General features: G+C 36.3%; 1 protein-coding gene across 3 annotated transcripts in view; it reads left to right on the forward strand.

The window, feature by feature from the left end:
• Window positions 1-27,712, forward strand: part of GRM8 (glutamate metabotropic receptor 8) — a 676,464-nt gene that overhangs the window by 408,550 nt on the left and 240,202 nt on the right. For all 3 annotated transcript variants that reach the window (XM_031455300.2, XM_064487381.1, XM_064487382.1), the window contains exon 7: window positions 10,262-10,462. In XM_031455300.2, the coding sequence (XP_031311160.1) occupies window positions 10,262-10,462 (201 nt within the window). The remainder of the gene's footprint in view (window positions 1-10,261; window positions 10,463-27,712) is intronic.

Genomic DNA, 27,712 nt, shown 5'->3' on the forward strand with positions numbered 1-27,712 from the left:
CCCCAGATGGGAAGACTGAATAGTGCAGCTATGTCAAGTCTTCTGCAACTAATTTTAAAAACTGATGCAATTCTAATAAGAGCTTCAATTTTTGGAACAATTTTAAATAATTCTAAAGTTTATTTGAGAAAATAATTAATAATTTAAAAAATAAAGGTACTGATCGAATTTGCATGAACAGATGGTACAACTTATTACAGAATTATAATAATTATAAAAAAGGGAGTATTGGTGTATTAAGAGAAAGTGACCTAGAACAGAAACTCTGTGTGTGTGTATGTATATATATATATACATCTCCAAGAATATATAGGAGTCTATGTGTTTAAAATGACTTTATATAAATTGATGGAAAAATATTCATTCAATCGTCTGGGAGAATTGGGTCACAGTTTAGAAAACCTAAAGTTAGATTCTTACTTTGGACCAAATGTCACATTAAGTATCAAGAGTTAAATGCAAAAATCTGAATCCATTAAGTGAATCACAATACAAGGATCATAAAAACCATGTTTTCTTACAATGTCAGGAATTTCTCACTATAGGTGAAGTGCATATTGCATATTTAAAAAGTATACACATAATTATCTTAATTTTTAAAAATAAAGAGGGAAGGAGGAGTGCTATAAGACAATAGACCAATGTGCAAATGGTGGTTAACATGGTGGGCTATTATATATTCCTTCTTTTCTTCTTTATACTTCTCCCCCAAACATTTCTACAAAGACTGTGATTTGTTTCTGTAGCTAAAAAAAAAAAAAACCCACATTTTTAAAAAGGTAAATCCTAAGCCATATCATAGGGTTTCTAATGATAAGAATTACTTACTTTGTCGTAGGAGACCAGGCATAGAAATTCTACCCATTGAAGGGGAAATTATTAAAGGAAATTTTGAATTCTTCAATGGAGAAGCTTTAATATGCTTTAAAGAGAAAAACTCAACTGTTAACTCTGCTATTAATCAACAGTTTTACACACTATTTTGAATCAAAATTTGTCTCCAATGTGTATGATCTAAGATAATTATGTAGAAAAATGCAACTGTTTGAATTTAATCAAATGCCTTTTCTTCGTTTGGGGACCTAGGGATTTATCTGTGAATTAACTTTCTCTTCTGAATGTCTTTCTTTTAAACTGGTGGTTTTGCCTGAAGATACACTCTTAATCTTATTTGCCACTTACCTTAGCTTCTTCAGTGTTTTAAAAAAAACCCTAGGGCATTTGCATGGGAAAATTTAGCACTGAAGGGGACACCTGGCACCTGCCTGAAGCATCTTCCATTCCTGCCAGGCACAAAGGGAAGAAGTTACTAGTTGATTTACAAGTGTCTCCTGACATGTCCTCAGGCAGCTGAGAGTCTTCCATTCTTGGGACCACATTTAAATTACAGAAGAAGATGGAGAGCAGGTGATTTTCAGCAGAGAACCCTTATCTTCTCATTTTCTCTGCCCTTTGTAAATAGATAAGGCAAGGCTCAAATTAGTTCCTTAGTCTAATACATCTGTTTATACAGGTCCTCGGTGAAGCCTACTGTAGAATCTGTAAAGCAGGACCTTATGTGCGGAATTCTCTTTTGAGCTTGGTGTTATGTTCCTAGAGAAATCCTCTAGACATAAATACATACACACAAATACACTCTTACTCTCCAAAGTGAAAATGCTCTTCTAATTTTTAGAAATACCAATTTATAAGCCTTAATAGTTTTGGCTTTCATCACAAATATCCAATCATCTTGCTTATGAATTCCAGCCATTTTATTTCAATTTTATCTTAGATGTATGGTTGAAATTCACAAATAAAACTATACTTTTTTTGGTAGTTCAGAAAAATGCTTAAAATGTTATAGAAATGTCTTTCCCCTTTTCAGTACACTTCAAAATAGATATTGTCATTTGTTAGTAGTTCTGTAAGAGTATATATATTATTTTACAATATTGTTAATTCCTGCTTCATTATGCTCTTTAGAGATTCACACGCACACACAAACACAGACGCAGACACACAAACTCACACACACACAATTTCTACTTACTACTTAACTTAGGAAACAAGCCAATCATGGGTCCAATTCTGAACATTAAACAAGAGTTCAGAGAAGTGAAAGTTAAGCCTGATTTGGGAGAATCAAAGAAACTTTCACAGAAGAGGAGAAAGTTAAGTAGTAAATGGCAGAGGTGGTGGGTCAAACCTGATTTTACCATTTACTGCTGTAGCTATGTGCTCTTGGGTAAATTACTCAACTTTTTGAGTCTTAGTTCCTTTATCTATAAAAAAAGGAGTGATAATAATTTAGAATCAAAGAAAAGATATCTGCTAAGAGTCCTGCCCATTTAAGTTATTTGTGCCCTCCCCACTTCCCTTTCACGTTTCCATAATTGATTTTCCATAATTGATTCCTTTAACCATTGGATCTGTAAATGAAAAATGTTGCCTGCCATATCAGTAAACAAAGGATGTTACGGCCATCAAGTCATCAGCCACTACTGCCTCCCCAGACAGTGGAGGGAACTCAGGATGGAGAAAAGTAGGCAACCAGGCCTCTGCTGCCCCTCAACAGTGCTCCCTGAGGGAACTCAGGATAGGAAAGAACAAGACACTGGCCCTAGATAGCTAGGTGCATATCAAAGGAATGATTTCAGTGAGCCCAGACTGTTGCTCCTTTCCATACATAGAAAAGTGCTAAATTCCTTATCTTGAGATATCTGGTTTTCTTTTATTAACAATAATCTTTTTATGTTCTGACTCCCTGGCATCTGTTGCCAAAACTCCTATATATTCTGGCTCCTCCCTTGCCTCTTTGGAGCAGTCCCTCAGAGAGATCTGAGAGGCTACCTCCTGGGCTCAAGTCCTCAGAAATTCTACCAAATAAAACATAACTCTCAACTTTAAGGTTGTGGATGTTTTTTCAGTTGACAGATCTAAATCAAAAGACGACTGGAAACTTTTCTGCTTTGTGAGGAACCAGATTCCATACATAGCTCAAGTCTAAGAATAATGACAATGTAGGGACTCGGTGGCTGGTCAGGCCATTCAAGGTAGCTGTTCTCTTGCTCTCTGTACATCCCCTGCTCTACCAGTTCCTTCTTCACTCCATGACTATCCAATCCTCATAATTATGGGGCTTAATTAGTAACTGCCTGCGTGCTTGCCCCCAACCCCATCTGCTGGTTTCCCTGGTAAATGATGAACCAACCTGATGTCAATCCCCCCTGTAAATGGTAGCTTCCTTCTCCCCCAAGTAGGAAACATTGCGGCCATGTCCTGACTGCTGTAAATGGTGGAAAGTAACTCTAGGACATTTTGCTTAAGATCCACTGTCCAATAAACCATCAATGTCTCTGTTGCTATTTCTGGACTCTTTCTTCAGTCTCAGGACTGGGCAACTACAGGGCTTGTAGGCCTGGGCGTGCAGCCCAATACTCAGTTAATCAGTCTGAGCATGCAGGAAGAAACATCCAGGCTGAAATTCAGTATTTTATTTTTTGTTAGTGCAGAATTCCAGGTCTCCATGGTTGCCCAGTTACTGGGTGCTCCAGACTGTTTTGGAGACTTGACTTGAGTGGTATTTTTCAGTCATACCCTAATACAATCTTCAAGTCATCTTAGAAAGTGTAAGAAGGAAACAGGAATAAGGGAACATGCCCTAGAATCCAGAATTTTAGAACTGAGAGACCCAGATTGATCATCTTGTTTACTCCTCCAGTTTCTACTGAGAAGTCAATAAATACCAGAGGGATCATGACTTGACCAAGGACACAAAGTCATTTGGTCACTGTTATAACTAGAACACAAGTCTTTGACTTCTTAAGCCATTGTTCTTTAGGCAGCACAGCATAAGGTGCTTCACTCCAAGGCAGCATAAATCATTGCAGTGTTACAAGTAAATGATCAACCGTATCACTATTGCATGATTACTCTAAACATCTGGACCTTTATTCTGTAAGAAATTCAACATCTTTATATAAAGTCCAGAATATATTAAAGGATGTAATCAACACTACAGAATCTTAAAAATCAGTCCTTTTAACTGTCATAATTGGAAACTTATTGTTCATTTGATCTTCCAAATTCTGTCAATGGGGCCAATATTCTACTACCTAGCCTCAAAACCCTTTAGATGTTGGCTGCCTCCAACTCTTACTTTCATATTAAATCACATGTCCAAATACCATCAGTTTGACATCTGAAATATATTTTCTCTCATTCTTTTTCTTCTTTACTGTTTCAGCCTATTTCTGCCCTGCCTCCCAACTTGGATCTCTACCTTCAACTTATGTTTGTTTCAATTTGCTTTACACATCACTCCCAGAAATAATTTCAAATTCCAGTCTTGGTTCTCCGTTTCCAATTGAACAATATTCAGTATTTAAACCTAGCATTTAAGATGCTCTTTGATCTGATCTGAGCTGCTAAATTGAAAAAAAAAAAAAAACCCATTATTCAATATCACTACTGCAGCCTAACTTGAGTTGGCATCTTACCTGAAGCTTGGAGGCTGAGAAGGAGACATCTGTGAAGGTGTGAAGAAAGTTACAGAGTGAACATCTAAGTGAAGTCTTGTGGTTTGAGGATCTCAGGTTATATTCGAGGACCTGATGGTGGAGCAGAGAGAAGTAGGGGTGCTACCAGCAGATGAGGCTGGAGTGATGGGGACTCCATCATGGAGGTCCCTGTGGGCAACTTTCCCAGTTGAAGGCCCAGGCTTAGTTACTGAGGCTCAAGAAAGTGTCCCAGGCCTTTTGAGTTGAGCAGCTGGGACTTGCAACCAGCTCTGCCTGACTAGGCAGTCCTCTTTCTCCTCTGCCAGCTGCCTCTTAGTCAGTTTGTCTTTCTGCCTTACTGCAGGTGCATGTCTTCATCCCTCTGTGGCTCGGGAGGTGCATGTATTTTCTTTGTGTATCTTAGTCGATATTTCTGTGTAGTTGAACGTGTTAATGTTTCTTTCCCATCCTTCTCCTATAGTGTCCTCGAAACCCAAACAGTTTAAATTCACCATAAGTTGACGTGTGTTTGCTCACTTGAAAGCGATTACTTTTTAGGGTGCAATGCAGTTCTTGGCATGACTCTCCCTGGGTTAAGAGTTGCCTACTTTGCAGTTACTACATAGGTGTGCAGTCTTGGGAAAGCATGACACAGAGTGTGACAGTCTCATCTCTGCTGTACCAAGTAGTGGAGCAAAAGGGGTTCTTGCGGAATTCAGAATAAATCTTAAATTTGGTTCTATATGCATAAATGTGTTTATTCATATCAGCTCGCCAATTCTTCTTCCTCCCCACAGCAACTACAAGAAAATGATTTAATTATTTTAAATAGTTGCTGCATACTTAAGAAAAAGTCAGAGAGGAGCTAAATAAAGAAATGCTTCTTAACCTACAAATTTAGTGTGGAATTATTTCTAATACATGCTAAGACTGTAGTAAAAAAAATTCAACCAATCGGATGTTTGCTTTTTTGGGAATGAAAGGACTAATATGACTTACATTTTTATTTCCACTGAATTGACCAACTGTTTGCTAGATCACTACTACATTAACATTAAGAGCTGTATAATAATTCCAGGAAAAGGAAAATAGACCCTAACATCTCAGTTTGTAAAACTAAACTGTCTCCTGAGAAATTCTTAGAAAGCAAAGCTCAACAACTATGTGTCAGTCAACAAATTTAAAATTCATGTCAGGCTCATCTCAGGAACTCACATTATAAGGTATATAGCACTTTGCAAACTTGAGCAGATCTGCCTTTTTCCTAAGAGGGAACAAAACTCAAAAGGATGCACTTTGATGTGCAAAAAACCTTAACGGAGGCCCATGTGGTATTCCTGGACCAATAAGAATTTACCTTGTGTTCCAAGGATGTGAGATACTGTCAGAGTTTTAGATTTCATTAATGAAAACATAAAACAATCTTGCTATACATTTTATAAGGCTGACTTCATCTCCCATCACACAAACACTTTGCTATATGTTGTTAATTTTAAGCTGTACACTAAAACACATCACAACTTTACCATCAGTGTTTTAAATGGATAGCTGGCATACAGCCTTTGACAATATTTAGCACTTTATAACAACACATTAATGCTAACTTTAGAAACTATAGCATAATGAAATTTAACAGCCAATTAAGTTGAGGAGTCACTGTCAGCTTCCCCAATTCCACTTTTAGATGAAAGACAGAAGCAAATACAGGAAGTAGGGGGCAAACTCTGGCTCCTGTAAAATCTGAAGGGTTGTGAGCTTGAAGTGTTAGGGAATAGAAAAACACATTATCTAAACAGTCAGAAAAGAAATCAGGTGATTTCTTTTTAAATTTAGAAATGGTAACCATGTTCAGTCTTTCTGTTTAACACTACGTTCATACATTGATTTCTGAAAAAGTCTCATTGAGTCATGTGGCAACAGCCCCTAGACAACCTTCTGAATGTTTACTTTAAAAGAAAAAAAAAAAGCAAAGTTGGATGTATTTAATCTTCACTCAAGCTAATTGGAGTTTATAACTAGTCAAGGAAATAAATAGTTTGACTAGTGAAAATTTAGATGTTTTCCTTTACTGAGATGCTGTGGTCTTTGAGAAGTAATATAAACTCATTATATATGAAGTTGAAAAATATTGGAGGGGGGAAATCCAAGGAAGAGTATGTCTATTCAGTTGGGGTATCTATATTAAAATATATTAGGAAAGTGTTGTATATAACTTTATCTCAATTATTGAATGCTCAGAAATAGCTTTATAGATTGATAGGAGGTTGCAGTAGCATTAAAATAAAATTCTAATGTATTAAGTCCAGAACATCTGGGTGCAGAGCAAATTTTAAAATATAAAATATTCATACACAGCTAGCTCTTCCATATATCACGTGGATTGTGGAAAATTTCCAAATTCCTTAATGTTCTCATTGTCATTACTTTCTTTGAACCAATTTTGCCTTTGGCATTTTCTGCCAATTTAGTGCCTGCTCACCACAGTTTACCCTGTAGTAATGTAGACATAGAAATCTTTTTTTCTTTAAAATTCATAAAAGAAAACAAAATCAGATAAATAAATAGTAATGCTCACATAAAAGATGCCAGCGCTTGCGTGCGTGCATGCGTGCGTGCAGCGGAGAGGTTTACCGAGCAGCAATGCAAACTTCATAACCTGGAATGTGAGTGCTATAGACAGACTGTGTTCCCCCAAATTCTTGTGTTGAAACCCTATCCCCTAATGTGATGGTATTTGGAGGCGGACCTTTGGGAGGTGATTAGAATTAGATACCGTCATGAGGGTAGAGCCCTCGTGAATGGCATTAGTGCCCTTCGAAGAGTCACGGGAGAGCTTGCTTCCTCTCTGCTCTCTGCCATAAGTAAACGGCCGCCTGAAATGCCAGAAGAGAGCCTTCATCAGAACCCAGCCAGGCTGGCATCCTGAGCCAGGACTTGCAGGCTCAGAGCTGTGAGAAATAAAATTCCTCTTGTTTACAAGCCACTCAGTCCATGATAATTTATCATAGCAGCCCAACAGTTAGACACCTGTGATCTGAAATTACAAATTATTCATGCCCTCAAGTTGGGAGATTCTGATTCAGTAAGTCTGGAGTGGCGCTGAGGAATCTACACGTAAGAAGATAACCAAGATGGGGGCACCTGCTCTGGGATGCCTTGTCTTCACTGTCAATCATCAAGTTTAATGATGGGAAATCAATGAAACACAAGGTCTCTTTACAGACCTAGGGATCTACCCTATTTCAGTCCCATATTACTAAATTTCCCTCGTCACGTGCCTCTTTCTTCATAAGCAGCCATGCTGGTCTGCCCAGGACTGTCCAGGTTTTGATCCTACGTCCTGAGAAACTACTCGGTCCCGGAACAACAAGTGACTTGTCACCAGATCAGGTCTTTAAAGAAATAACTGAATCTTTGTGGTTGCTATGATCATTCTTCAATATTTATTCATAAATTGCTTATTTCATGGTTAAAACTGTGGGAGAGGAATTTTAGAAGCTGAAAGGGCTATGTTCCCAGGTCACTTGACGATATTCTGGACATAAGCGGTATTATCCTAGGACCTAGGAGACGAGGTGCCCCACAGAGACAGGGAGAGGACAGAACCTCCACAGCAACACTAATCTTAGCTTAGATCATGCAGTGAAGGCAGGTTGAAGGAGACAATGTACCTTTTGGCACCTTGAAGAGGCTCTTTGTTAGATCTGCCCTCTCTCCTATTGCTCCCAAACCTGCAAAACTTCCTCAGTAGGAAGTTTTAGGAAAATCATAATATAATTTCCTACAATGATAGCCTGGTTTTGGATCTGATGAGTTTGATACGGAGGCAAACTTTATAGAAATGTTGTAGGCAATTGAACATGTGGGCTGGAAGTTAGGTGACAGGAAAGTTCTAGCATACTAATTTTCCAGGAAGCTAGATTCCACAGTGAATTAAATTGATTACTGTGAGTCGATCTAATGTTTTGGATTCTGTAACCAACATTTTGGATTTCACTTTCTATTTCTAGACCATAGAAGTAGTAAGAGTTGGATGCATTTAGAATGAATGGATTCTGAGATTGGAGGGAAAAAAGAGGACTCAATCTTGGGGAATGGAAAGTTGAGCCATCAGAAAGTCTGAAAAGGCATGTAGAAAGGGAGGAGCCGAATTCAGCATCATGACAGACTTCAGGGGGAAGAGCAATGACCCACAGCATTGAAAGGACCTGAGTGTAACAAGTGATCGAGACCAGAGGAAACCTTGTTCAATGATTGTATGAATAAAAATGAATGAGTTGACCACTACATCTGTCTAGAAGAAAGTCACTGGTTTCATCAGTGTAAAAACCCAAATATTAAAAAAAAAATTTACTTCATCTGTCTAAATTTAGAGGAAATATGCTTTAGTGTGAAGAAAGGAGTATTTGTTGAACGTAAAGACTGATTATCAAAGTTCACTAACTGACATTTATGGGAAAATTTAAAGTGCTTGCTTTTGATCTCTCCAAGTATTACTGGATGTATAAGGTTTAGGGGGATGTGGAAGTGACGGGAGATCCCTTTTTGTCCCTTTAATGAGCGCTCAGTGTCCTTTCTATAGTTTTTTTCTTGAGTGCCCAACATTCTTGCCATCTACCACATTTCCTTGGGGATTGAGAGAATATTGGATTTTGAATCTGAGACCTGGGAATGGTTCCTGTATCTGCTCTATGTGTCCTAAGGGGAATTTCGCCTCCGCAGTCTGTCTCCTTATCTTCAAAACAAGGATGTTGTATTATAACTAATTCTACATCATCTGATTTTAACATCAAGTTTATCTTCCATTTTTCATTGTATGCTTCTGTTGCATATTAAATGATAAAACACCAAGCTAAAGGTAATCTCCAATGCCAGTTCTTATCCTCAAATATACCTAAAAACAGGTACAGTTATTCTGAATAGAATTCCTTTCAAGAGCTCTATATCTTTTATCTAACGTACAGCAAGGTGACTATAGTTAATAATACAGTATTGTATACTTGAAAGTTTTCAAGAGATTAGATCTTAAAAGTTCTCAGCACAAGGAAAAAAGGCAACTATGTGAGGTGGACGTGTTATCTAACCTTATTTTGGTAATCATTTCACAATATATATGTACATTAAGTTATCACATTGTATTTCTTAAACTTACACAATGTTATATGTCAATTATATATCAATAAACTGAAAAAATTTAAAAATAAAAACAAATAAAAAGTTGAGTTCAAGAGGAAAATTAATTGAATGATTCTTCTAAAGATAAGCAGTTTCACTTAAGGAAATATTGTGATTTAGTAGTTACAAAAAAAGCTCCCAAACTGAACACATTCAAAACAAGAACAGACCTGGGGCGGGAGTGGGGTGGAGAGATCTCACTATGGGCCACTAATTAAACGATGCTCTGGGAGCTGAAGTGGATGAAAGAACAACAGTCTGCACATTTTACTTAAAAGTTCAAGTCACTACCAAACTGCTAGGTAATTACTAGAACGTACGGTATAATAGGACTCAATAAGGTGGAAAGAAAGATAATGAAACTCTACATCTCTTATTTATTTTATATATTTTGGTTGCTAATGAAATAGTTTCTGTTCTTTCCAAATAAAAAAATTTAATACCCAGTTTAAAAACCTGGCTTAGTAAGGATAGGACTAAGATAATCAGGAGTACAATCAAATATTTCTGTTGCATTATGTGTGCCTCAAGTGATGAAAACAGCCCTCGTGCCATCTCGTAGTGGAATCTAACCCCAGCTGATGCTTTGGCTTTTTATTTTGCAGGGCTGGAGCGAATTGCACGGGATTCATCTTATGAACAAGAAGGAAAGGTCCAGTTTGTGATTGATGCCGTGTATTCCATGGCTTATGCTCTGCACAATATGCACAAAGATCTCTGCCCTGGATACATTGGCCTTTGCCCACGAATGAGTACCATTGATGGGAAAGAACTTCTCGGTTATATTCGAGCTGTGAATTTCAATGGTAAGTCAAAACTTTTTTTTTTTTTTTGGTATCTACATACTTCAGAAGTGACAGGGTGTTTTTATTGTTTTTTCTTCTTTTTCTCCCTATATATAGAATCTACTCAAGCAGAGTAGAAAGCACAGGATTAGAAGCAGTTCCCCTTTTAATCAGAAGTGTGAGTTTTTCCACCTGCTTTTAAATCTCAAACATATTTTTTTTTTGTGCTACCATTAAGCTGCTCCTGGAAGAGGCAGAAGTTAAAAATAAGCCTCTATCAATCAAAATATCACTATTTCAGAAATAACTTAGGAGGCTCATTTGGCACCACTGACAACAGATTAGATTTCTTTGAAAATGTTTTGTTCATGCCATTATTAGAGAAGGAATTGCAGACATTTTGTTGTGAACCCGATTTAAACATGTTAAACAGTGAGATGATGTGAGGAAGTGGGGGTGAATTGAAACTGCTATATATTTACATTCTAAGAGTGCTGTGTTAAGCTTCTGCGTCTTCTTTTTCCTTGTATTTCTTTCAATGATTTGGTCAATTTGAAGCAACGAGCTGCGTCGTGTAAGATAGAACTACACACAGGGCAGCATAGATGGGACTTGGCTACTGCAGAAGCAGAAAGGCTGCTTCTGTAAGTGTCACAAGAAATTGATACAGAATATGCTGGATTCATAGTGTTCAGCAGAGAATAGCCAAACTGCCTGTCTCAAGTGATGGAACTATTGAATGCTATTCTTTCATGAAAGTTGTAATGGTTGTTGCCCATGACTTTGACCATTATTTCAACTGAAATGACAGAATGCTCTGAGCTGTCTAATTCTTTCTGTTTGGCTGTAATCCACACAGTGGACAAGCCTCCGAGCCACGCGCAGCACTGCACTGTCCATCATAATACACTCCAGTGACCTCAGCTGCCAGCCTTTCTCAAAAAAGCACAAGGTCATCTTCAATTTAGAATTCAAGTGGAAACTTCTTCTTTTGCTTTGTTCAGGCAACATGAGACACAATTTGGTTTACATTCAACACAAAGCATCCTCTTTTTCAGCAGAATTTGGTGACACATTACATAACATTGAGCCTTTTGTTAAGAATATAAATAGAAAGGGGAATTTGAAAATAATTTTCTTATAATTATTAAATGGAGCAAAAGAGGAGTGTTACAAAAGAGGGGGCTATTTATCCTAATGTGAGGTGGGGAACACTTTACTTATCCAGATTGCTAAGAGGTGCGATGAGGAATGCAAATGAATATATTTTTTCCATAACTGAAGCTGTTCTCTAGAAGACAGGGAAATCTTTTAAAGACACATTGGATTCAACTATTTTAAAGGTGAATTACTATATTTCTCCTATCTTAACCATAGATAAAAACCTAACCCTTCCTTGATGACTTTAATGATTATACCATATTGTAAAATAATGATGCTATTAAAGACTATTAAAATGTCTTGATGTTTAAAGATTATTAAGACAATTTGCCTCTAGACTCCAATAATTTCTGAGCTCTTCTGTCCACCTTTTATAGTTTTTTCCCCTTCTACATCATCAGACTGCTATTGTTGTAGTAGTTCTAGGAACTGGTCCCTTCCATAATTTGCTTCTTTCAATCCACTATGGACACAGAAACAGACATAAAACTTCATAAATTTAGTCAAGAGATATTTATTGGGTACATAGAATGTGTTAAGCATCATGATAGATGCTAAAGATACACTACAGGTAAAAACAGTCAAAACAAGACATGAGAGATAGAGTTTCTTGGGGAACTTAGTAATCAAATAAGCACACAAAGGTATAATTACATAATCTGCAGTGAGCACTAAAGGAAGAGTTGTGCTGGACTAAGAGTTTATAAGAGGGAAACATGCCCCTCTACTAGGGCGTTAGGGACAGCTGAGATCTGGAGATGAGTGTCAGAGATAAGGGTAAAGCAGTAGACCGGACCAGATGGGCCATGAGAGGTCTCACAAGTCATCCTTAAGATTTATCCTTAATCTTGAAAGCAATAGGAACCTGCTGAAACATAACAGAGCTGTGTCTGATACAAGAGTGTACTCCAGACGAGAATCATGTAACATACATGAATTTTAGTGTATGAACCTAAAAGAGACTCTCTGAGCTCCTTGGAACTGTGTTTTGCTAATGGCTTGAAACTTGCCTGTGTTCCAATAGCTGGTAATAATAATAATAATAGGGTAAAAGACTTGAGTGTAACCAAATGATCATGAAATATATCATTTGATTTGCAGTGACTTTCAGTATGTTTATCAATTTTTAAAATTTCATTATTGGCTTATCTATTAGCATTCATTCATTATTGATACCTTGCCTGTTTCTGATAAAAAGACGCATAGGGCTATTCAAATAGAAGCGCGGCATCTAAACTATTGAAGGAAGAAGAAACAAATTTGGTCACCGGAATGAAGGACTACGTTAAGTTCTGAGCCTCCCAAACAGCCAAAATGCAAAGGGACATTCAGTGGAATAGATAAGTTTCATTACATGACAGAAGCAAGCCTACCTATTTTTCAGGAGAGAATGAATTTTCTTAGAAATTATTTCTAAGAGAAAAGTATCATACAAGACTTTGACAGCCTAATAAGCAATGTTATTTAACAAAACTTTACTTGGGGAGCCAGAGGGAAACAAAGACCTGCCTTTTAGGATTGCTTTTATTGCTACCATTTGAACAAAATGCTATTTCCATAAATTTTTTAAGTGCCAAGATTTATCAGAAGAAACACATAAAATAAAGAAGAGGAGTTCAGATTTTTCGGGTACTTAAGCAGCAATGTCAATTCCTTACTCTGCTCTGGTCTATAGGCAATAAAATATTAATCCTGTACATCATGTATAGAATCAGAGATTTTCCTGTTGCCATGAGAACCTTATTCATCATAAAGAAAACGTGTTGCATAGAATTCAAGAGATATCTCCTTACTTCTCTGTAGTTGAGCAGGGTAGGCACAGCAGCATACTAATTAGGGTTCTTTGTAGGTAACAGAAACCAACTGAAGCTTGCTTAAGCTAAAAGGAAGAATTTATGAGGGTGTGTCAAGAAACCCCGTGGCAGAATGTAGAGGGGTCTAAGGAAAGAACTGGCTATAAGTACTAAAACTTCCAGAAATCCAAACATCTGTCTGTCTGCTTTGTTTGATTCTCCTTATATTGGTTTTCTAAGTCCTCAGGGTAGGGAGCCGAAAGCCATCTACATTTCTAGAATTTAGCTACTCTTTATTTAGGACACATGCCGAGATTAACATATATATTTTTAAGTCCCAATTCTAACTTCTTCAGAAACTTGGATCTTATTAGTGGAACTTAGGTTGGACGTCAGACTTGTTCCAAATCATCAGTGACAAGAAGCAAGCAGTACAAAATGAGTTGTCCTGGATGCTCCCTGTGGCTGAAAGGGACATTTAGGAAGTCTCTATAAGTGACTTAGGGGGACAGTTTAAAGTGAGAAGAGAGGTGAAAACCGGCGAAGGGTGATGCTGTGGTCTCTGAATCCCTTTGCTTCTCTTGGTGAGTGAGCTTTGGTTGGGCTAGCGAAGACACAGTTAAGAATCACATAGAATCTGTGAGAATCTGAGAGAGGAATCAGTTTTGGAATTACTTAATGCAAACCTTCATGTTGTGACTGAATTCCCTGAATGAAGCAGTTTGTCTAAACTCACACTGAGATAGTGGTCTAACCGTTTCAATGCTCAGTATTCTAAGGAACATATGTAAACACTTTCCTGATCACAGAGGCTGACATAGAGATGGAATTTATCAGCACTTTCTTTTCTTTAGAAACCTTGTTGATTTTAGGGACTTACTGCAAATTTTCCAAATATACAATTGTGAGAGTCTCTGAATACTGTAGTCTGATTTTGAAGCAGATTTCCTTGTGTAAAATACCTTTAAGCTATGGGAAAGGAGTATCACTTAATATTAAGAAATGTACTACAAACACACTAATAGGTCAAATAAGACAATGATAAATATAAGATTCTGTAAAGCCATTGGATTAAAATACAATTCTCATTTCTGTTACAAGTACAAAAACATAAATAAACAAACTGGAAATGGAATAAATGTTTAACATGATAAAGCACAGCTCTCAGCCTATAATCAATTATATATTTATAGTTATTCCTCTTACAGAGATGGATTAGTCCTATTAGCACTATTATTAATATTCTACAAGATTTAACCAATGTGTTAAAGCATGAAACAGAAATTACAGAGACTACTCCTAGAAACGGAGAAGTACTATTATGATTATTTTTAAATGATTTGATCTCAAGACAATAAATTGAAAAACATATTAGATGTACTTACTTCAGGAAGATGATGAAACAGAAAATTAATATTAAAACATTAAGAACTTTCATACATACTAGTAAGAAATCATTGACTAATATATGGGAAATGAAACTGTTTTCTTTGCAAAAAATATTTAAAATGTCTTGGAATAAAGTGAACCCCCAAAAAAGGAAAGACTTATATGAAGACAATTTTACTGAGAGATATTGCTTGTTTGTAGACAGAAAAACTATATATAGGGAAAATGTTAATCTTTTCTGAATAAGTCTGTATTCAGGCGTTGTATAATTCCAACCAAAATGACAAAGGATTATTTTCTAGACTTTGAAATAATATTTTACATTTTAGCTGTGAGAAAAAATGAGTAAAAATAGCTAAAATGATTTTGAAGAAAAAAATTAATCCTACCAACCATTTAATATTTAAGCATAATGTTAAGTTACAATAAGCAATCCAGTATAGAGTTAGTACCAGGCTAGACATATGATAAATGGAACCAGATATAAATAGCCAGAAGCATATAATAATGATAAATGGATAAATAGATAAAGCAGTTTATCCAGGTATATGTACGTACATACGTATGAACTTATGATGAGATAAAGGTGAGTTAGAACTCAGTGGGAAAGGACATTTTATTGATTATCAATTTACAGTAAAATCAATTATGATTTTGATTATGATTTCTCCATATAAGAGAGTATTATCCATTTGGAATTTATTTCAGAGTAGGGTGAAAAGGAGAAGCAAAAGAACAAAGGAAGACAGTACAGAAGATATAAGACAATTCAGATTTGAATGGAGAAGCTTAAAATCAGTCAAAGGAATTACAGTGAGAACACAGACCCATTTGATTTAGTAAAATGTAACACTTTTGAATATTAAAAATTGCCATAAGCACAGTTTTAAATGGAAGATAAAGTAGGAGATACATTTGGGTTGTTGTGTCAAAGGATAATATCTAAATATTTTAAAAAGCCAGCTAAATTGATACAAATTATGATATCTCCAAGAGATCAATTGGCAAAATTTGTAAATGTTAATAAAAATGTGAAAAACATGTTAAGCCTCACAAAGACAGTCCATTTAATCAACAGTGAAAGACTGTTTTCCTCCTACTGAATTTACAAAGACTTAAAAAGTTATGATAGTAATTATTAAAAGGTAATTATACTGATTTTTCCATATATGCTTGGTGAGAGTGGCTGTTGGTGAAATATTTTTGGAGTGAATTTGCTTAGTGTATATCATTATTTTTAGGAATGTAGTCTAAAGAAAAGTATTTGAAATAATTGTATTTACAAAGTTTTATTGCAAAATTAAGAAAGCAGAATAACAGTTTTGCTCTTTTTTGTTGTTGTCCTGATTTAATAGCCACCAACAATATGTTGTATTGTGGCATCGTATTTTGGATGCATCTTGGAATCCTAGGCTTTTATCCTAGCTCGGCCTCTATTTTCCTCTGGATTGTGGGACCTTCTTGGGTCTTTTAGATGGGAGGATTATCCTAAAGTGAACTAACCTCTGAGGTCCCTTCGGCTCTGTATTCTTTAAAGATTCTTTTAAAGATAAAGATGTATTTTTAAAACATAGATCAGTGTTCTTACTGTTGCTATTTTTTAGTTGTTTATTTTAATTTTTTTATGAATCATTCCTTTAGCCCACATACATTTTATTGGGAATCCTACAACATATCCAATAAAAGGGCTCTCTGCTAGGCATCAAGAATACAAAGATTGAGAAAACGTGGTCCTATGAATTTTCAAATATCATAGCTGAACAGAGGAGAGACACAAACATGTTACCAACAGTAACTCAATTTGATAAGTGATACAGAGGCATGTGCGTGTACAAACACAACATAAGGCTGAGATTAGGAAACTACATAAAGGGGGCTTAAAGAATACAACACAGAGAGCAGATGACATCTGATTTAAATAACAGATGGAAAATTCCTTAGGTGGACAAGGTGGGAAAAGGTATTCACAGAAGACAAAGCAGCTTAATAGTAGTCAGATGACAGGGAAGGATATGCATTCTGAGAAAGTGGGCAGCCTCAGCATTAAGAATTCAAGTCAGTGACGTGGGAGCAGCCTGGAGGTGAGACTGGCAACATGAACTTGAACTTGGTTAGAAATCCCTGCCAAACTCTGATGTTTGAACTTGACACAGCAGGCAAGAGGGAAGCTTTCTGAGCAGGACAGTGAAGGGCTAGGATTTGCGTTTTTAGGGAAATCACTGTGGCAGCAATTTGTAGACTAGAGGAAGAGACTGAAGACAGGGATGACAATTGAAGAGATGGGTCCAATCATCTCCACAAGAGAAGAGGGCCTGAAATGGGAAAATGAAAGTACAAATAGGAGGTAAAGAAGTGAAAGAGGGAGGCAGGGGCAAAGAATCATTTGAGAGCTGCCTCTGTTCTAGGCACTATGCTTTGAGTGGACGCCAGGCTTTGAGAAATATCGTAACTTTTCCAAACGGTCTTTCTGTAACTGTGACAACTTCATTACTAGAGCTAATTCAGTATTTTAGTATATGTACCATTGATGAAATTGGCTTGACACTACTTTATGCTTTATCTACCTTTATAAGTAGAAAATTAGATGCAAAATATCAATATATGGAAAAACTGACATAAAATGTCAACTCTAGAAGTTCTGATGCATAATTTCCTTGCGATAGACATTACTTATTTAGTAAATAGAGATGAGGCAAAGTCCACTTGATAAAGTGACCATCTGTTAACTTTAAATATAAATATCCTTTTTGATAATTCCCTTATTTGAAATAAAATAGAGAAAATCATTAATAATTTGGAAGTATATTATATAATTTATTTTTGAAGATAAAAGTTTGCAGGTCGTGAAGTAACTCCTGGAAGTATTTATACATTTTCTAAAAAGTGAATGGCCTATGTAGTGATATTGAGTATATAGAGATAAATAAATAGGCTGATTTGAAAATAGGTAATTTTTCAGTTTCTGATTAAGGAAACTTCAGGATGGCTATAAAGTATGAATCCAATGAATTAAGCCACCATGAAATTTAGCAGAAATCTGCTTTTGTTTTCTAACGGAGTAAGAAGATAAACTGTGAGGGTGTTTTTAAGTCTAATTTCTTTTATAGTCATGAAGAACAAGGACTCTCATTTCCTCCCTTAATATAGGAAGACTTACATGTGGGCCAAGGTGGAGCCAGTGTTGAAGAAAGGCTTCAGGCAAATCAGTGGAGTTGCCTCAGTTTTTCCTTGGATCCTACCCCACTTCACCCACTGCACTGGGTTTCTTTTACTCCTTTATTCTTGTCATCCATGAACTTCATCATGTGCCAACAATTTGAGATAAATAATAAGCAAATCGCAGAAACAGATGAGGTGCCATGGCTTCAGTCTCTGGTTAAGTGATGGCTCTGGGTCTAAACGGGGATGCAGCAGTGAGCCTTGAATGAAGGACGGGGCAGGGATGAAGGAGCAGAGAGGATCTACGGTGGTGGGGAGTTTCTGAAGTTTACGTTTAGTGGTTTGTATTTATCAGAATGATCAGAAGCACAGGCTTTCTACTCAAAGAGTTTGAATCCAGTTTCAGCACTCACTACTTTGTGATCTTGGTCAAGTAACAAAACCTCTTTCCATCTTTGTTTCCTTGTCTATAACATGGAGATGTTAATAATATATATACATTATTCCGGAGATTAAGCCCCTGTGAGTTTCATCTTTTGCAAATATTTTCTCCCACTCCGTAGGTTGTGTTTTTGTTTGGCTTACGGTTTCCTTTGCTGTGCAAAAGCTTGTAAGTTTAATTAGGTCCCATTTGTTTATTTTTGCTTTTATTTCTGTTGCTTGGGTAGACTGCCCTAGGAGAACATTGCTGAGATTTATGTTGGATAATGTTTTGCCTATGTTTTCTTCTAAGAGGTTTAAAGTGTCTTGTCTTACGTTTAAGTCTTTAGTATATATACTTCAGAGTTCCTGTGAAATGTAAATATAAGGTGAGACTACACAGAAAGTGCTTAATAAACATATTATGTGTGGAGAGTATTTTATCAATAGACAATGAAGTTATTGCTTGGATCATCTCATAAGGCAGATGAGATGGGTGGGATGGGACAGGGGGCTTGCGAATCTTTAGAAAGAGCAGAGTTAAATGGCACTACGTACAAGGATCACTAGTAGGAATGAAAACAAGGCACAAGTTGGAAAGGATGCTTCTGCCATGGAAACAATCAACAAGGTTTTTCCAGCGGTGTCAGCTTCTTAGAAAAAGGAGCAGAAGCGTGAATGTTTTCGCAACCTGCTCAAAGTACATACTGAAATGGGCATCTGAAGAGTGTGGGTAGATCAAATGGGGCTTATTCTCTCGTTGTTTCTTCTGTTTCCTTCAGACTTATGTACTTTTTAAATGAAGGAAAGTATTTAATAAAATAGCTCCCATATTATTAGGGGTAATTATTTTCTAGTGATATTTCACTTCAGAAAGACTCTACCTGAACATTATAATGGAGACTTGATTATTTTTCTCTTTAAGGTTATTAACTTATAATTACATTAAAGTGTAATCAAGAAGTTAGTTTGAAAATGAAGGCTAAGAATGAGATAATTCTTTTTAATTCAGGTGCCTAATTGTTAGACTTTGGGGATTTTGGTTTTCTCAGTCTTTTGAATGTGTTCAAAAGTCATGACTATAAGACAACTTTTCTTCTGAACCATATAAATACCTTTGTCTGTAGCCAAGCTAAGGGAACCATTATCAAATTTTAATTTTTTTTAACAGACTTAAGGAGCATACGTTTATGGCATTTATTTGTATATGTTGTATACATTCATTAACATTTATTGAATGTCTATTGTGTGCCTAAATGGTGCTATTTATATTTTGTCTCTCTTCCAATTCTTACTTCTCCTTTTTCTGACTTCATATGCCTTTATATCTTCAGCTTCTTTCCCTCTCCTTTTGTCCTCTTTTCTTGCCCAGTAGTTCTCCATCTGCTTTAGTGATCATTCAGTAACCAAGATAGAAGTCAGTGGGCTTAAGAGTATGAGCTTTCAAATTGAGACAAAGATGAACTAAAATTCTAGCTCTCACACTTAGGTTATAAGACCTTGGATAAATCACTTAAATTTTGGAAACCTCTCTGTTCTCATCTTTGGATGGGAATAATAATCATACCTACCTTGTAGTGTTATTGGGAGCATTTAATGAGATAATTCATGCTTAAGGGCTTAGCATAGCTCCTTAAGGGCTTGGCACATAGCGAGTAATCAACAAATAGTAACTATTGTTTACCCCTCTGTCCCATGACAAGAATATATCTTCTATATATGTTTATGGGATTTCAAACATACACACATATATACCCCTCCAAATACACACCCATTCACACACATTCCCCTACACACCTTAGATTTCAAAGCATCTAATAAATCTCTTATAATCAGTAATATTGTGTTATCTGAAGTTAATTGATTTCTTATCTCTTCAAGGCTTAATTTATCTGTTCTCAAGGATTTGAATAGGCTTTTCAGTTCATTTTTTCTCTCTTCTGAACCCTTCATTTTTTATTAGCACCTTGGGGTGAGATACAGGAATACAAGGACATAAAGCCCATGCTAATCCATTTTGCCTTGAGTAAAATGACCTGATAGGTAAAGAGGTGGAGGCTGTTGCTTGCAATAGAGTTCAGGGAGTGTGTACTGGAATACAGTACACCTTCTATGTTAAGAAACTCACAGGAAACTCACTTAGACATAGGCTATTAAAGAGACATCATGACCTGTGCAAAGAATTTAGCTGGAGGTCATTTGTCACACCCAGTCAGCTATAGAAAGCTCTAGTACTGATATACAACATGCCCACAGAACAGACAAGAGTGGACTCCACATGTTAGAATTAGTTAAAAGCCATAAACCCTGTCATTTAAAAAAAGTAATTCAAATAAAAATGACAATACACATTTAGGCAGCTAAAAGGGATGCGGTACAAGTCTCCCAGAAAGATATTTATGAATTCCTACTTTACTCTTAATCCTGCTTAAGAAAGCTCTAACTTTCCCCAGATCTTATGTTTTTCTTTCTGGCTGTCTAGATGTCCCTGTGATTTATATTAGGTGATGAGTTACACTGAGAAACTCTAAGCTGTTTAACAATACATCCAGAAGGCTGTTCCTCCCAGCTCCTTTAAGCTCTCTTACCTCCCTTCTCATTCTTCTCTATCCTTATATAAGCCATAGGCTTATGTAAAAATTTACATACTCTCATCTCAATCCCCTCTTTGCTTCAATCAAAACAATGACATGAAGAACCATGTTTACTGCTTTTTTTTTTACTTTCAAAAAGGATATCATATATACAGAAAAGTGCAATAAGTCTACAGCTCCATGAATGTTTACAAACTGAAAACACCTAAAGTGGTATCCAGAAGAGCCAATCAAAGCCCCAGATCCCCAGCTGACACCTCAAGAGCTTCCTGTGCTCTTGCAGTCATTGCAAATCTCTCTAGGAAGTCACTGTTCTGATTCTGAACAGCACAGGCCAGGGTTTGCTGGCTCTTGTGCTCGTATGAATGAAGTGACATAATCTGTATTCTGTAATGCCTGGCTTCACTTCACTGTAATTTTTGGTAAAGAGGAAATAAAGCACATTGCCACCATTCTCTCTCTCTATTAACATCAGATTCAATTCTTTAATTTACTTTGTCACATACTAGGAATTTAATTTTTTAAGCCTAATGGATTATTTTATGAAATAATAACATTTAATATCATTAATGAGGTTTAACTTCTATGAAAAATTAAAATTTTAATACAATACCTATAATTTTTTAGTGGTAAAGAAAATACTACTTTCAAGAATCTTTTTATCTTGGTCATGTTCCCATCATTTAAAAAAAATAGACTTTTTTTTTTCAGAGCAGTTTTAGGTTCACAGCAAAGTTGAGTGGAAAGTACAGAGTTCCCATATATTCCCTGGCCCCACACACATAGCCTCTCTCACTATCAACATCCTAAACAAGAGGGGTACATTTGTTCCAGTCGATTAACCTGCATTGACACATCATTATCATCTGAAGTCCATAGTTTACACTAGGGTTCATTCTTGATGTGCATTCTATGCATTTTGACAAATGTATAGTTATAGTATTTCACCTTCCAGGAAAACAGCGTTTTCATAACTGTTTTGCTTTTAATCAGCATCATGAAAAAACACTCCTTAGTTGCCCAGTTTCATCAGTCTCAATCCTAGGCACTAAAAAGAAGGAAATTACACTCTTCCAGCTAGTGCTCTAGGATAATTTGCAAATATCCAAACCATCAATGTAGGACTTAGCAAAAGGATTTAATATGTAATCCTTTTATTCAACCAGGAAAGAAAACACATTTGCTTTCCTTACTTAGCTATTAAAGACAACATGTCAGAGTTGTCACAAATTCTGGAATCAATAAATTCTAGAGTGCTAAGAGGCATTTGAGAAAACTGCAGTTTTCTTGATGGCATGTTGCACCTTTTTCCAGAACTAAGTGCTCTCTGATTTTTCTATCCCCATGTTTATTGCCCTCTGTATATTAAAAAAAAAAAAAGCTTCAGACTGACATTTCAGGACTTTTTTTCCAGGTAGTATTTAAATTAAAATTAGTTAGGTATATTTTTCTGATTCTACTAGATTTGCTCTAACCCAAACCAAAACAAGAACTGACTTTTTTTTATACACAGAAACTAGTTTGGGGTTAGGGAAGAGGATGGCATTTTCCCACTGTTAAAGACTGTAATTAACTAGTAGTTTTGGGTGAGAAAGTTTTTCTTCTTAAACATGGTCTCTCTACATGGGCACAAACTATCAGATATTGTTTGAAAATGAGATTTTTTTCAGTGTTTGCATAAAATTTTCTTTTTATAACCTTTACAGGTGTGCTTCATCAGTTTGAACCATCTCAGCCTTTAGAGTGGGCTGTGGATACAAAATTTAATTGATACTACTTTGGACAATTATATGCTAATATATGAATAAACAAATACCATTTCATGTTGGACTTTTTTTTTCTTTTTAGCATTACTTGAAGTCATCTTTTGGCTTTTGAGCGTGATAGCAATCTGCTTCACTGGTATTGAAGCAGAAAATAACCAGTCCATAAATTTTCTGGCAGCCGCCACACACAAAATGTTTATGAAAATAAAATAACATATTTAACAGACTCAAGGATGGTTTCAGCTGAACAGCATTAAGTCCTGCAAGAGCTCTAACTAGAAAGTGAATTTCTAATTCCAAGAGCTTTTAAGTTCATGATGGAGTGTGTATATGTATGTGCAGGCATGTATAGGTATACACACACACACACACACACACACACCTCTCTCTTTCTATAGAAATAGAGGAACTGATATGATGGAAAGAAAGGGTATGTTTCCTTGCCAATGTAAAATGATAGTAAAAGGATATGATGGAAAGAAAGGATGTTTCTTTGCCAATGTCAAGGTAAAGTTTCTAACTTCATGGGGATTGAGTAAGAGTAGAATTTTTGAATTACTTTGTATCTTTGAACAGGGACTTGGATAAACCAAGTGACATCTGAGCTGTGTTATCTTTGGCTGACATTTATAGAAAAAGTTTCCAGAGCCAGTTCATTACCTTTATTATTATTTTTTTAATCTTAAGAATTGACAGCAATAAGAATAAAAAATGTACAGAGTACTGTGACCAGCATCCATCTTCTTTACTACATTTTTAGAACATCATAATTTAGGCATGATGTGGTTGCAGATAAGTGTCATGTGCTATTTTAAAATCTTGGTGATCTTCTGCAGATTTTATATCTTCCATTCAGAAAAGCCCAGATGTGAGTTTAGGTGATCTGTGGTTCCATTTGATAGCACCAAGGACTATGCTTGGAGAGTCAACCTAACATAAAAAATTAACCCTGTGCATTTCAAGAGTCCTTTGAAATAACAATACCTGACTAACCTATCCATCATAGAATTAGTAATAAAATGTTAAATGCCATGTCATTATCCAGCGACAGTTCTCTAAGGTTTTAAATACTTCTTCTGTGGATAAGGGGATATGATTACTTAATCACTGTGATTAAAAAAAAAAAGACTTTTCATAGTTTCCTGGCTAAGACATTGATGTCACAAATACAGATAATTCTAGGGTGAGTTCAGATTACTCTAAATGTAGAGTAGGAAGGGTCAAATAAAATTAGCTATATGCTGTTTAGGAAAAAAAAATAATTGCTGAAAACTTTGTGTATTCTTTTCTGTTCTCATCATAGATTTTGAATTGTCAGAATCCTATCAATATTTGAGGTGAAAAATAATCTTATTTGGGATTTATATTCAAACAAATGTGTATGTGTAAAGATGAGAAACCCCTGATAACCGTTCATTCTCCAGGCTTTCTTATTTTGTATCTCAGTAAAAGATTTCTTTTGATGGTAAATTTTAAATGTATCCATATTAAGTCTTTTTAATGCTAATTACCTTGAATCTCACCATATTGCAATAATAATCCCAGGCATCTTAATACTTTTCATTTTAAAGTACTTTCTCATATATTCTCTCATTAGCCCTAACAGTTGTGTATGGGAGGGCAAGTATATGTGTTAGGTAGTTTAGACAGAAATGAACACTGGGCAGGGAGAGAGAATTATTAATTCACTAATAAAATTTTGCTTATCATGTTTAAAAAAAAATGTGAAAGATAGTGCACTCCCGAGAATTGGGAGCGGGCCAATCCAAGAGAAGAAAAATGGCGCCACTCTCTCCTTCCTCCTGTTTTTATATCCTGGTTTTGTAACTGATTGATTAATTGATTGATTGACTGGTTAACTGACTGATTCGCTGCGCTCTGGTTAATTGACAGCCCAGGTTCCCTGCGCTCTGGTTAACTGACAGCCCAGGTTCCTTGTGTTCTGGGTTGTTCCTTTTCCCCTCCTCTCCCCCTGACCAGCGCTCATTTCTATCTAAACTACCTAACACGTGAATGTTATTGTGCCATTTGACAACAGAGATGTATAAACAGAGATGTTAAGTCATATATTCAAGACTCCCAGATACTAAATCAAGAATTGGGACTAGACCCAGAATTTTCAACTCTGTGTTTCGTGCTCCAAGTAGCAAAGCAGCTGCTGAGACAGGATATTGCTCTGAAGGCAGCCTATTAAAATTGCCAATAAATCTCCATTCATTCATTCAAGTTATTCACTCAACAGATGATGAAATGCCTGCTATGTACTAGCCTCTATTAGGGGCTGGACCAGCAGGGGTGAGCAAAAGATAGTCCCTGCCTTCAGGAGGACACAGTTTAGTAGGGCAAGCAGTCAGTTAACAAACAACTACAAAATGTGAAGTATTTCAAGTCTAAAATAGAGACTGTGGTGGGGGCTGGAGGGTAATGCTGTAGGGAAGATGGTGAAATCATCACTGTATTTAAACCTGAAACCTGGATTTTGAGAAGGATGAGAGCCTAGGAAAAAACTGGTAATAAAGCCTAAAGACAGAAGAGATTTGTGTAACTATCTTCTCTTCTGTCTAAATTCTTCTCTTCTGTCTCTGGAGTCGCAGACCTTTTTACTGAAAAGTACGCTACTTTCTAAAATTTTCAAAATGGCACGTTGTCTTGTAAACACTTTGTAGAAACCCATGGAAGCCCATGTAGCGCTTCTTCTAGGGTTTATGGTGCAGGCGAGGCCTCCACAGGATCCCGCACCACTCCCTGCTGTAGTTGGGAAGTACTGCTTTTGAAAGTGTTTTCTTTGAAGTTCACGCTGTGAACAAGATGCTGCTGAACACTGAAGAAATATTTTGTCTTGCAAATATTTCCCAGATTACAATAGCAGCAGTGTGGAAGTATAGCACAGCAAACTACATCAGATAAAAAGTTGCCATGTTTTAATTTTCACGGAGATTTTAACAACAGCTATGGGCTTAGAAGGACAGAAAATGCTCTCTACTCTGTAACATCGAGTGCCCACGAATGCGCAGAGGAGAAAGAGGTTGTTTTGCATGGGTCAGATTTGAGGTTTGACCACTAGGCTCCTGGGAACGGTGATCTTCTGGCTAAAAATGGATAAACAGGGCTATTGCTTGAGGCTTCCCTGCAGGAACAGCAGCAGTAAGGTGTGGGGATGCTCTCTGCAAACAGTCCAGGCCACCTAGCTCTTGTACTACGGAAGTGCTTTCTCACATGGGGCCGCTGTGCAAAGATCACTGTCCTAGTCTGAGAAGGCCTGGCGCTTGTTGGCTTAGTTCAATTCAAAGTTGGGCCCCATTAGTGTAACTGGTTTATTTTCTTACCTAACACAGACACAAAAAGACCTCCATATTATCTTCAGTTTTTCCACCGTGGAGTTTGAGGTCAAAGTCCCAGCTAATAATAAAATCTCATCTCATCTCATCTAATCATGAAGTGCTTTCATTTGCTTTCTTTATGTGCATGCTTCCTTGGAGTCCTCTGTAGAAGGATTGGTTAAACCAAGCCAGGACTTGGGTATTCCCAGTGTAACTCTCTAAATAATACATTCAATCTAAGTCCTTTAAAGTATCCCCAATTAAATATAAAATATAAAATCAATCAAAGTACATACACACATGCATAATGCAAACACATATATGATATAGAAGATTGTTATAGGTATAAGAAATAGCGTCCTAAAACATAATCTTTATACTTCTCCATTATAAAGTAAGCAAGAAAATTAAGAATGCAATAATAACAACAAAAAATTTAAAAGGAATACAAAACTGAGAAGCAGAGGACAACTTTCCTCTAAGTTTTGAAATTAGACTTGAGTACAATTCCTGCATTTGCAATCCCAGTTTGGCACTTTATTCAATCACATTGGTTTCATTTCTTTTCTTTTTTACTGGAATTTCTAATGGAAAATATGAGGCTGATACAAGTGCTAATGTTAACTGAGTCCTTATGATACTCCAGGCATATGTCCAAGCGTTGTTTGTGTAGTATCTCACCTAGTCCTCAAAGCAATCTGATGAAGTAGGAACAGTTTTTATCCTGTTCCTGCAGATGAGGAAACTGAAGCGCATAATTACCTAGTCAAGTGGTGGGGTCAGGGATCGAGCCCTTACAGCCTTGGCTCCGAGTTGCACTCCTGATTATTATGATGGTTATGGTAATTACTACGTTAATTAAGGCATACCACCTCTACTGATAACTGCTATTGCAGAAGCAGGGGAAAACTTGTTAGTGAAAAAAAAACACCTTTCTAAAAGAGAAAACAAAGAAACTTTATAATTTGATAGAACACTAGGACTCAAGGAGTCAGATCAGTTCTCTGTGACTATACACATAACGTGAAACAAAGTGAAAATAGCAACTGGGCAGCAAAAGCCAAAAGAAAGCTATTTCTAAGAGTTGGAAGACAATGACTAAAACAAAAATGAAGTAAAGGTAAATGTTCTGAGAGCTCATTACATATATGAGTCTTGGATATTAACATCACTGGGCTTCTTGAGGCTCAGGAGTGGGCATTAAGATTCCTTCCAGCCCAGTAACTTTTATTCAATGAGCTTCATTGATGTAAAATATACATATAATAAAACCGACTCATTTTAAGTGTATAATTTGATGTTTTCTTACAAATATACACAATTGTATAACCACCAGTGCAATCACAGTATGGAACATTTCATCACCCCAAATGTTTCTTCCTGCCTCTTTTCAGCCAGTTCCCTCCCCCACAAAACCATTCCCAGGAAAGCAGTGATCTACTTTCTGTCAGTATAGTTTTGCTCTCTTAAAATTAATATGAATAGAATCATACATTTTGCAATTTGTGTCTGTTTTTTTCTACTTGGCGTAAAACTTTCGAAATTTACCCATGTTGTATTTATCGTAGTTCACTGCCTTTTTTTTCATGAATAAATCACAATTTGTTTAGTCATTCACCGGTGGATGGAACTTGGATTATTTTCAACTTTTTCCATTATGAATAGTATA

Source organism: Camelus dromedarius, chromosome 7 (assembly GCF_036321535.1).
Source record: "Camelus dromedarius isolate mCamDro1 chromosome 7, mCamDro1.pat, whole genome shotgun sequence".
Lineage (NCBI taxonomy): Eukaryota > Metazoa > Chordata > Mammalia > Artiodactyla > Camelidae > Camelus > Camelus dromedarius.